Here is an 11,888-nt window from a genome sequence, read left to right as displayed (position 1 = left end):
GTCCCTCCTCCCTCGTCCCTGTCCCTCGTCCCTGTCCCCTGTCCCTGTCCCTGCTCCCTGCTCCCTGCTCCCTGCTCCCTGCTCCCTGCTCCCTGCTCCCTGCTCCCTGCTCCCTGCTCCCTGCTCCCTGCTCCCTCCTCCCTCCTCCCTGTCCCTCTCCCTCCTTTCCTCCTGACCTACTCTACATTCTTTTGAAGAGAGGGTGGGGGTCATCCCTGCTAGCATTTGGTCATAGCTTGGAATGTACCTGGGGTACACTCATAGAAATTTATTAAGGGTAGGGGTAGGAATGATGGAATGAACATATAGAGGGTGGGTACTTCGCATGCAGAGGTGGGGTAGAAATGTGACAGTGGTGGTAAGGGTCCCTTAATCACGGGTCCTTTCATAAGAAAATCATTGGGTAATTAAGGGTGGGGTAAGCAGAGGGTGGGTGGAGGTACCCTTACTGGATAGGAGCAATTTCAACTTCTTAGGTTATTGACTACAGGGCCATTCCTCCGTAGTAAATGTTGACTATAAACACCAAATATTGACTATGAGCATCCAGTTGTCAACTTCGACAGCGAACGGCATGCAGCATACCGACGCACCAGCAGCAGCGGCATCGTCCCCTCCTCGCCCTCACGCTATCCCTCCTTGTCAACCTCGAACAAGTCCATCCAAGGGTTCTCCTCCCAATTCTTCCTCGGGGAGTCCTCCACCCCCCCCTCCTCCTCCTCACGATTGTCCTGTTGTACCTGCTTCTCTTTGTTCCACACCGCTTCCTCTCCAATTGTTTCCTTCGTCTCCAGATCCTGCCTCCCCAGACAGTGAGTTAGATTCCCCCCGCTCCCTTCCTTCTGTTACTTCCTCCTTTTCCCCTCCCTCTCCCCCCCGTGATGTCACCCTCTCTCGCTCATCCTCTCCAAATGCTCCTTCACCTTTTCACCCTGCATCCACTCAAGCTCATCTTGCCCATATCCTGAACCCAGTAGACTGCCCCCTTCCTCGACTCGCCTCTGTCATCTATCCACTTGCTGATCAAAACAAAGTCCGTCCCTGGCAAGCTGGCACGACTCATGTCTTCAGTTCCAAGGGCGAGAGCAGCACGCATGAGAAATGTATCGCTCAGAAGCAGCAAGGAGACGAGGAGGAGGCTGGTGGTGCCCGCTGGGACGCCGACGCCCGACGCCGCCATAGCCGCGCATGCTCCGGCAAGACCCGCCTCTCCATCCAGGAGAAGCTCGACATCATCTACATGTACTACCTATCCGAAGCTTCGCCGTCGAGTAGCAGGAGGATAGTCAACCAGTGGGACATCGCGCACGTTTTCGGGAAGAGCGGGGCGGCGATCAGCAAGCTGCTGAAGGCAGAGAACGCGCTGAAGGTGATGACGACAACGATCGAGGGGAAGATGGCGAAGAATCGCAGGAAGATTATCAAGAGCATCAAGGAGGAGGTCAGACGCAAGAAGGCGGCGGCAGCTCCGACCAAGAAGGCCTGAGCTTGTCCGATCAGGTCACCTTGGGAACCTCGTCACACGCCGAATAGTGCCAGTGTAACTTACCGCAGTATATAAACCACTGTATGGTCAAGTTACCCATCTCGGATGGTTGGACTCCGACCGGCGTGCCGCTGACAGTGACCGTACTCTGGCGGCCTGCCGGGGCCGCACTGGCCACCCGTGGTGGCTGCGGCACCGGCGTCACTGAGCGGCGCGGCCGTGACTGAGTGAGGCTTGGCGGCCCGGGCCGCCTTGGCGGGGGCCGCGCGGCGCTGCTCAGTGCACCGTGGTCGGGCGTCAGCCGCGGCACTGATCCACTGTTAACTGAAAGATTCGGTACAAGGTATTTCAACGTACCTGGTTCTCCTGAGATTGTCCTCGTACTGATTCTAACTTAACTTTGAGTAAAGAGAACCTGGTACTGATTGGTGCGGTCACACGCTTGTCAACTTCGTCCGCCTCTTGCTATCCATGGACAGCTCGTGCCCTGGCTCGAGCCATGCAGCGTCTCCCTCGCATCTCGCCCACATCCTCAACGCCTTTGACTCTCCTCCCCCCCCCTTCTCCTTCTCCCCTCCAGCTCATCCCTGCAGCTCCTGCCCCTCCTCTGATCGAACGATTGAGTATCATCAAGACTCCAAAGCCGCCGCAGCCCGCTGGGACGCCGACGCCCGACGCCGCCATAGCCGCGCATGCTCCGGCAAGACCCGCCTCTCCATCCAGGACAAGATCGACATCATCAGCCTCTACTACCTGTCCGACGTCTCGCCGCTGAGCAGCCGGAGGGCGGTACACCAGTGGGACCTGGCGGCGAGGTACGGGAAGAGCCGGGCGGCGATCAGCAAGCTGCTGAAGCCGGAGTACGCGAGGAAGGTGATCGCGTCTGCAGAAGGAGGGAGGATCAAGAACAGGTCGATGATTCTACAGAGTATCGGGGAGGAGGCGGAGAGGAAGAGCAGTGAGGAGGGAGGGGGGGAACAGTAGCAGCAGCACGATGAAAATGCAAGTCAACGGCCATACTTCTCTCAGTTGGGCAAGAATGCTCAATATGCAGAACAGTTGGTGTTTTTCGACAAGACAGATTTATTCACAATGTTAAATAAATGAAAACTCAGATCTCTTCCCTCTGTTGTCAATGCTCGAATTTTCGACATGTTGGAACACATTGCAAATCCTCTATCACTTCCATTCGCAACTGAGCACAAGCCCAACCGAAGGTGCGATGAAGACTACTACAATAAGTCCGTACATCTAGCACTTTTGTCAAACTTGAATGGCAGGACGAAGATGTGCCTCCGAGGAACGATGGAGAAAGTATTCCTTCAGAGAATCTTTCGGGACGTCATTTATTTGATCATAAACATGATATCATTAAAAGTTAACGTCCACCATGTTCTCCGACTTTAAGGATGAAAATTGTTGTCAGGATGACTACCCATCATTCTCACGGAAGGATGAGATGGAATACTTTCACAAGCAGGCAGGCAGGCAGGCAGGCAGAGAAAATGCACAGACAAAGGCAGAGTGCGTTCAGGATGGATGACATGAAAGAGAAAAATTGTGACATAGTGTACAACATCAAGATCCAATGAGGTGGCTCTATCACATTTTCAACCTTGTGCTCCTGATTCTCAGACCGGCTGTGTATGGCTTGCTATGATAGAAGGTTTCATAGCATGTCCCTTTTCGACATAATCTTGGCAACAACTACAACCTAACAAGGCAGCGGCGCGATTGAACTCTTAATCCGCAGCTGTTTCACTGAGAAGAGCACAAGCACTTGATCACATCCAGCTTTACATTGACCCTGAGCTCCTTCTAGTGGTTGTTTATGACATGGCTGTAGCTTTTCTCTGCTGGTGGAACAATGCATGACCAGAAGGTGAAGAGTAAGTAAGGGAATAAAGGGAGAAGAGGTAGCGAATGATGAAGGCGTAGGGAAAAGAGAAAACGTGAAAAGGCAGAGTGGAGGTAGCAAAAGAGAAGGTAGCAAGAGGAGAAGTAGAGACAGCGCAGAGTAGGGAGGATAGGGAGGAGAGCCAGGACAAGAAGAATCATGAGTGGGAGACAAAGTTGAGAGAGGTGCGAAGGAACGAGAGGATGAGGTCGGAAAAGGAGGAGCAGCGAGGGTTATCGATGATTCATCCCTCTTCCTCCTCCCTCTCCTCCTGGTTCTTCCTTTCCTCCCTCCCATATCGCCCAGCCATAGCTTTCCTAAACAGCATATCCCGCTGATACTCTTCCTGTTCCTCCTTCTTCCTGCTCCTCCTTTTTCCTGTTCCTTCCTCTTCCTGCCCCACCCCTCCTCCTGCCGCCTATTTTCACAGCATTTTTGGTTCCCCTAGGGGATTTCTTTTTTCCTTCTGGCCGGGCTCTTTTTCCGGTCACTCGGAGCTCCGGTGTCGACGGGTGCACCCAATTTCAACGACAAATTTTCAAATGCAATTAGAATCTTTCAAACATTTTCGGGCTGTGAAAAATGATTTTTCACTTTTGACTTTCAGGCCGTGGGTGTGGGTACCCACCCCTGTATTTAGGGGTGGGTGATAATATAGTATGTGGGTGGGTGATAAAGGTGAACAATTTCGGATATTCGGGGTAGGGGTAGTAGGGGCCGTAAAGAATTCGTTTCGAACGCAATTAACTTTTGGGTAGTTAAACTATTAACTAAAAGACAACGGTCCCAACCCTGTCATCACCCCTACGTACTCATGCACCCTGACAATCATGACCCCTACCGCACCTTATACTATTTACTACCCTACCAAATATCTGTCTACGACTACTATAAGAGATGTATCACCCACCCAAGTTTCACTCCACCCCTCCATCTTCCAAAAGTGACTAATAATCAGACTTTTAGCACTACCCCACCCTTGGAACTGACCCCTGCCATAACAACCCCTTTCACCCCCTACGTCCGGTCCCCAAGTGTACCCCTACCCTGGTAATTTCAATGTTTACAACCAGCTTACTAGATTTAAATCACCCTACCCATCAAGGAATGCACCTCTCTCACAAAAATACCCCGGTAAATCATAATAATGTACCCCACCAAATTCCAAACTTCACCGAATCTTCCGCACCCTACCCCTGTCTGCCTGGCACTCTCCCTGGCTTATCCCCACCCCCCACCCCCTCAGAAACTCACACCCACCCATGTCAGCCGCTGCACGTCCCTTCCTCTACGCTTGTCGCCTCCTGCCCCCTCCCCCCCCCCCCCCTTCCTCCTCCTCCTCTTCCTCCTCCTCCTTCTCGCCCCCGCCCCTCCTCACCCGATCCTTGCTGAGAGTTATCTCACACAACTCCTCTTCCTCCTTCTTCCCCTCTGTTCATTCGCTCCCCCGCCTCTTGTCTGAATTTCTGCTAAGGTTTGCTGTACATCATGAGCCCAGCCTCCCCATCAATATGCCCCGCACATCTCGCGCATATCCTCAACCCTGTTGACTTCCGGCTTCCGAGCATCTTCTTGCCTCCTTCAGCAGAAGCTTCCACCCGACACACAGAAGCTGAAGTCGCTCTTGCCCTTTCAAGCGACGCTGGCTTTGCGTTCCCACAGGCACCTCAATCTCCCCAGGACAACGATGCGGCCGCCGCAGCCCGCTGGGACGCCGACGCCCGACGCCGCCATAGCCGCGCATGCTCCGGCAAGACCCGCCTCTCCATCCAGGAGAAGCTCGACATCATCTGCCTCTACTACTCCTCGGACGCAATGCCGTCCAGCAGCCGCAGGGCGGTACACCAGTGGGACATTGCGCTCAGATATGGAAAGAGCCGGGCGGCGATCAGCAAGCTGCTGAAGCCGGAGCATGCGAGGAAGGTGATCGCGTCTGCAGAAGGAGGGAGGATCAAGAACAGGTCGATGATTCTACAGAGTATCAGGGAGGAAGCGGAGAGGAAGAGTAGAAGTGAGGAGGGAGGAGTGTGAGGAATTGAAGTCGTGTTGTTTGAAATTCCCTCCATGGATTCCAGAATTTAATCTGTTGGTTAACTACACAGACAGAGGGAGCAAGATGGCTGAGAGAGATTCGCGTACATGACGAATAATTTTTAATGAACACTTGAATACACGTTGTAAATCTTGTTCTCCCTTGGAAAATTGTGTATTGCGTAGGAAATTCTAAAAATATTCACATCACAAAGGAACGGGATTCAGCACATGACTGCAATGCCTTGTGTTCTCAGTGTACGGAATGATACACGTCAAGCGCAGCAAGTCAAAGTGGTTCAGCAGTTTAATACCACTGTTAACTTTCGCAAGCTTGCTGATCAAAACCGTGATTATCACATGTTGTCTTTCAAAGCTTGTTTTGTTTCCTCCCTGTTCTCCAATCTGTTCATCTCAGAACAAGATTGACTGTTCGGAGCTCAGCATTCTCTAACCACGAAGGGCCGTAGCTTTCACAATCCCATCCGATATGGGCCTGCGATGCAAGTGTGACAAGCGTGCATCGATCATGTACAATCTGTTGACGCCACGTGGAGATGATTGTTATCTTACAGCAGATGTTGAGCAGGGAAGAGAAGGAAGCAGAGGAGATTTGCATGGGTGGGAAGACACGTGCAAGGCAAGCAGGCAGTTCTGGAGGGGAACAAGGGCGAGAGTGAACAGACCTCAAACATTCTCTGAAAGAAAGAGCTGTGGCCAACAAACAGAATCTCCCTCTCCTCTCTCCCCGCTGCGTCAAACCAACGGAGTCAACATGAAATCTGTTGATATCTGCAGGAAGAGCGTGGTCCTCACCAATGAAACTCAACGTCTCCTGGATTCTGCTATCTAGCTCCTCGTTGGTCTCACGTCGATCAAAGCTCCCTCCCAATCTGAAGGATTCTCAGCTATGCATAACCCAACGGATGTTACATGTTCGACATGAACTTATCTTCTCCCTCAGGCACAGCAGAGAAGTCAACCTGGTCAAGAACTCCATGAGCGCGCGAGGTCCATCAGGAATCACATGAAGCTGCCATCACATCCGGGTACTCGGCTTGCAGAATCTCTCTTGATCTCCTGCTATCGCACGGGTGAAGTCCTACAATCAAGTCTTGAGGGAGGAGCAGCGGAGGGGTAGAAACGAAACCTTTCCGCTCCCTCGCCGTCTCCAGCGCGACGATGCGAGTATGCTCAGGAACCCGCAGGCCCAACTTGAGCGTTTGCAGCGCCCTTGTCAACGGCGAGATGATCACGAGCGAATAGCTGATATCCTTCGAGCTTGCGAGCAGATCGTTCTAGAAAGACGCGAAATTCAGAGCGCTTCCTCGCTTGCAAGCACAAACTCACGCACTGCTCCTCTCCTTCCGGTGACAATCTTGCATCAAACCACCGCGGGTCATCGTATGCCTTGTTAGGTGCCATGTTAGCGCACCATGATCAGGTTCCTTACGTCCTCTTCACCGCATTCCTTGCCTCCCCCTCCAGCCCCTTGGCGGCTTGGTTTGAAGTTGCCTCAGCATGCCTGGAGGATCATAGGGAGAAAGCAACTTGTCACACTTGGTACAAGATACATAGCTAGGATGGTTGGTGGTGAAACTCAAGGAGGAAATCCTCTAAGAGAATACAACTAACGTACAACAGTGACAGCTTGAAGAAAGTGGCACGATTGCTAGCGGACAGATTGATGTTGTGACTTGGACACGAGATCAAACATCTTGAAGACAACCTCCGATGGCTCATGACGAAGTATTGTCGCGTTCTTACCTCACAAAGTGAACGGTTTTGCATCTTGTAAGCGGGAAGGAATATTTCACGACGGAAGCCATTGGCGATCCTGGTGAGAAAATGTGGCACAGTGTGAGGATGAGGACGGTTGTCGTTCGAGCTCGGGGAGGATGCATATTGTACATAGATATCGTTCAGTACCTCGATCTTGTACTGGTTCGCGCTCTTGGTACCTAGCAAGGTACCACGATACGTTGCTGGTACGAACGATCCGTACCAATCACCTGTACCTCAAGATTCCCCCCGCTCCACCACAAAAAAGAATTTGTATTGGTACCGGTGCTAGAGAGAATCCAAAGTGGAGAATGGGGTGATAATCTAAGAAATTATCTGGATAATGAGGGGTGGGGTAATTACCCTACCCTCACATTTGATGAATATAATTGTTAAGTAAAGAACTGTCGTCCTTTCGTTCCTCGGCGGCGGACAACATGGCGGGAATAGAAGGGCACGAGGCAGGGGCTGCCGATGGGGAGGGGAAAATGAGGGGGAGGAGGGGGAGGACGAAGGGGAAGAGGAGGAGGAGGAGCAGGAGGAGCAGGAGGAAGAGCTATGGAGAGAGATAGCGGGAGGAAGAGAAGAAGGGATGGCGGGTGTGTAAATGGTGGCGGGATGTGCAGGGATGGGCAGAGTGATGGTTGAGCAGGGAGGAGGGAGGAGGGAGGAGGGAGGAGGGAGCAGGGAGCAGGGAGCAGGGAGCAGGGAGCAGGGAGCAGGGAGCAGGGAGCAGGGAGCAGGGATGAGACCGCGATTGTATCAAGAGAGGAGGGCAACGTGTCGAGATATGACAGTGACGAGAAAGGAAGGTGCAGGGGGGAGAGCGATAAGGTGTTTCCGAAGCAGGAAGAGGAGGAATTCGCAAGGAGCAAGAAAGAAGGGGATGGGAATGAACAGTCAGAAGAGGGAAGAGATGAGGATAGGTGGAGAGGAAGGGAGCGATCGAAGGGGAATGCCAGTGGAGAAGTGTATACTGGTTGAGGGGAGGAATCAAGAGAGGTTGCCTGTTTACAAGCAGGCAATCGCAACAGATGAGAGAGGTAGAGGAGGAGATGAGAAGTATGGACAAGCTCTTCAGGGGAGTGAGGATGAAAGGGAGAAAGGTGATGTGGATGCACATAGCGAAGGGGCTGCGAAAGGACGGAGTAATTTTGTGAGAGATAGTGACCATTGCATATCTTCTGGATTGATGATAGTTTTGTTCTTGCGATGATGTTGTTGTTGTACAGTCATGACCTGATGACATCATCTACAGTGATGGCCTGATCATCTCGCTCCTTTGGACCCAGACATCCAAGTACCAATCACGACGATCTTACATGAGGTTTTGAATACTCTTCCCTCTACCCCCCCCTATAGATATCTGGAACAGTGACATCATTCTCTTGTTGATGAGACATCTCTACATCCATGGTTTAACAAGCTTTCGTGCTCTTGACGAACGATTATGAACTATCAGATTGAGAGCAGGAGGGGAATGGGTTTTGTCGACTCCCACAACCTACCAGACAGAGGCCCGGGTCTGACGGCCCTCCCGCTCGCCTGCAACGTGAGCTGTGATGATCAAGACGTCGCTGGTGGACTGTCTAGGAAGCTTGTCGCAAAGGCAGACGAGGAAGGGATACAGCTGAGCCCAGAGGCGAGCGACACGACGTTGAGTTGTGAAGATCTGGAAATGTCCGAGATTCATGGGCCCGAGGGTGGGAGCAGCAGGAGAAAGTCGCATGTAGAGAATGACTCGGCGCAGCTGGTCGATGACAGCGCGAAGAAGGCTGCTGTTGACACGTGCAACGGAGGTAAACGGAAGGCGGCGGCGTCAAACAAGCGGGGGTCTGAGGGTGAACGGCAATTTAGCAGCGATGAAATTCAAGATAAGGTTGATGGGATGATCCAGCACTTGAGTGCTGGCAGCCTCGAGGTCGTTCAGGAATCCCAAGAGACTCAACATAGTGAGGAGACCGAGAGACCGGAGGAGCAGGAGCAGGAGCAGGAGCAAGAGCAAGAGCAAGAGCAGGGGCAAGAGCAGGATCAGGGGCAGGGGCAGGAGCAGGAGCAGGGGCAGGGGCAGAGGCAGGGGCATGAGCAGGAGCAGGAGCAAGAACAGGAGCCTGGAGTGTCGCAGAACGATGGCTCTGGTGAGGCCGGCAATGGTGCCAAGAATGCTTCGATGGATGAAGTGCAGCAGAAAGGAAAGATAGTGGAGGTTTCAGAAGAGATCGTGGATCAGAATCAGAACCCACAGGCTGCCCAGCACGAACATTGGAAGGGCGAGACGCAGGACGTGCCGGAGGACGCGAGCGACTGCGCAACGACTCGAGCAGAGGCAGCTGCTGGACCCCGCGAGCAAGCTCCGAGGCGCCTGACGGAGGAGCACGACAAGCATGACTTCCCTCCTGCGATAGGGCAGAAGATTGACATGAGCTGCTTCGGAGGGAGCGAGGCCGACCTGAGCAGGTCAGAGCGGCTGGTCCACCCTGTGCTGGTCCAAGGGAGTGCCGGACTCGGGAAGAACGATGAATGTCTATGCCTGGACCCAAGGGATGGTCAGCAGTGGTTGGCGACTATCATGGAGATGAACAAGAACTATGCCAAGGTCCACTACAAAGGCTGGAGCAAGAGCTGCGACGACTGGGTGACAGTCGACAAGATCTCGCCGAAGCCCTCCAACGAGGTGCTGGAGAGGATCAAGCTTTACAACGAGCACTCGAAGCTCATGTCAGGGAACTCGAAGCTGCAGCAGGGCCAGGGGAAGGTGTCAGACGCGCGTCAAAGTGACGGCAAGGCAAGTGCTGAGGAGGAGAAGCTTGAAAGTTCCCAGCAGGTCCCCAGCAACGTCTGCCGAAGTCGTGTGAAGGGGGTCGAGCTTTGCACGAAACCTTGCAAGGAGTACCCCCGTGGCCAGTGGAGGGTAGTCAAGATACAGGAGAAAGAGAGGATGTTCGTGGGGACGTACAGCTCCAAGGAGGAGGCGGTGCGGGTGAAAGCGCAGCAGCGGGAGGAGGACGGCGAGGAGGTCAGTCCAGCCAGCTCATCCTTGCGCTGTGTTGATGAGGAGGGGACGGAGGCGGCAGCGAGCCTCCTTGGAGCTAAGGTTACCCTGGACTCCAAGAGGTCGACACAGACTACTGGCAGGGTGACCGCATGGATCAGCTCCAAGAACTTGTTCCAGATCAGGATGGACAACAAGGCAAGGACCGTGCATCATCTCCCGATCCCCAGCAAGCACCTGACCGTCGTGTCAAAGTGCCCGGAGGCCCCGGCGGCGATCTCCGAGGACGAGATCCTCCGTCCCCTGGGCCAGCTGGAGGAGGTGCAGAGCCTTTGTGACGGGTTTTCGCACCGGAATTTCATCGGCTCCTTCGGGCTGGACCTGGCGAGGATGCGGGCGCTGGTGCGACTGTGCCTGGGGCAGGGGATCCTGATCAGCCCATTCATCACCCATGCGCCGGTCGATGACGTCATCATGGCCTTACACAAGTGCCTGGAGAGCGGGGGGTTGTGAACTACAAGAAGCTGCTGAGCAAGCGATCGGGCAGGCAGTCGTTGGCGCAGGAGGAGGACTTCCCGTCGTCGTCGGACGACGATGGCGTCCCCGTGGAGCTGAACCCTGAGCGGTGCGAGGGAGTGAGGATGGTGGAGGGAGAGGAGGACAGTATCAATAAGTGGGAGGCGTACCTCGCTATCGATGGCAGGGAGTACACGCTGGGCAGGTTTGCAGTGCTGAAGGAGGCAGCAAGGGCGTGGGACATGGCGGCTATCCGGCTGCTGCCGAAGGGCACCAGGCACAACCTGCCTGACTCGCGCGAGTTCAAACCTGAGAAGGAGCTGTTCAAGACCCTGAAGGAGATCAAGGAGAAGGCGAAGCGGCTGCGGCAGAGGGAGAGGGAGAGGGAGGCAAAGAGGAGCAAGGAGGGGGAGAGGAGGAAGGTTGTTGAAGTTGAGAACGTGAGGAGGAACGAGAAGCGGAACTGCACGCTGCAGCAGCAGGCTTCTCCTGGGAAGTGCAGGGAAAGTTTGGGGGCAGCGGACGAGCAGCGGAGCAGGAGAACGAAGAGGCCGCTGAGCTTCGAGGGGGAGGAGAAGGAGGTGGAGAAGAAGGAGAGCAGGAGGAAAGTAAAGCGCGAGGAGGGGGAGGAGGAGACCAGTCGGGGAGGAGGAAAAGAAGGACGAGGGAAGCGGGGTGAAAGAGAGGGTGCAGCAGCATCAGCAGCAGCAGCGGATGCGGATGCGGATGCGGATGCGGAAACAGCAGAATCAGCAACTGCAGCTACAGGAGCGACAGAAACAGCAGGGGAACGGGAAGTAGAAGGAGCAGCAAATGGTGCTGTCAAAAAGAAATCGCCACAAAAAGGCAAGAAGCACTGGAAGAAGAAAAAGAAACAGAGCAAGAGCAAGAGGGAGGAGGAGGAGGAGGAGGAGGAGGAGGGCAAGGAGAAGAAAGCGAATGATGATGATGATGAGGAGGAGCAGGGCAAAGGAGCAGGGGGAGGAGGAGGAGGTTGTGAACCCAAAGTCTCCCAAGCAGCAGCCCATCTCTATCCTCTCCACTTCCTCTCCAATCCCAGCCACTCCCTCGGCCTCTACCTCGGTGGACCTGAGCAGCAAGAGGTCCAACAGAAAAGCAGCAGAAGGACTTGAAGTCTCCTCCTCCATCCTCCCTGCCGACAGAGCTGACACCTGCCCCCGATG

The 11,888-nt window shown here is 54.1% G+C and overlaps 4 protein-coding genes across 4 annotated transcripts; 3 read left to right on the top strand and 1 right to left on the bottom strand.

The window, feature by feature from the left end:
- Positions 1-241: 241 nt before the first annotated feature.
- GUITHDRAFT_121301 (hypothetical protein) lies at positions 242-1,486 on the top strand (the record flags this gene model as incomplete). Its single annotated transcript, XM_005819438.1, has 2 exons — positions 242-252; positions 1,072-1,486. The coding sequence occupies 2 exons, from the start codon at positions 242-244 to the stop codon at positions 1,484-1,486; spliced, it is 426 nt and encodes a 141-aa protein (XP_005819495.1).
- Positions 1,487-4,871: 3,385 nt separating this feature from the next.
- Positions 4,872-5,414, top strand: GUITHDRAFT_121300 (hypothetical protein; the record flags this gene model as incomplete). The annotated part of the gene is made up of 1 exon (XM_005819437.1): positions 4,872-5,414. One exon carries the CDS (start codon positions 4,872-4,874, stop codon positions 5,412-5,414), a length of 543 nt encoding a protein of 180 aa, XP_005819494.1.
- Positions 5,415-6,430: 1,016 nt separating this feature from the next.
- Positions 6,431-6,673, bottom strand: GUITHDRAFT_82253 (hypothetical protein; the record flags this gene model as incomplete). The annotated part of the gene is made up of 2 exons (XM_005819436.1): positions 6,431-6,516; positions 6,565-6,673. Coding segments are annotated over 2 exons (195 nt in total), but the record flags the coding sequence as incomplete, so codon positions are not given.
- Positions 6,674-8,646: 1,973 nt separating this feature from the next.
- GUITHDRAFT_121298 (hypothetical protein) lies at positions 8,647-11,837 on the top strand (the record flags this gene model as incomplete). The annotated part of the gene is made up of 2 exons (XM_005819435.1): positions 8,647-10,694; positions 10,736-11,837. 2 exons carry the CDS (start codon positions 8,647-8,649, stop codon positions 11,835-11,837), a joined length of 3,150 nt encoding a protein of 1,049 aa, XP_005819492.1.
- Between the last annotated feature and the right edge of the window lie 51 nt (positions 11,838-11,888).

This window comes from Guillardia theta (assembly GCF_000315625.1).
Source record: "Guillardia theta CCMP2712 unplaced genomic scaffold GUITHscaffold_223, whole genome shotgun sequence".
In the NCBI taxonomy this organism is placed as follows: domain Eukaryota; class Cryptophyceae; order Pyrenomonadales; family Geminigeraceae; genus Guillardia; species Guillardia theta.
This window is presented reverse-complemented; position numbering and strand designations above follow the sequence as displayed.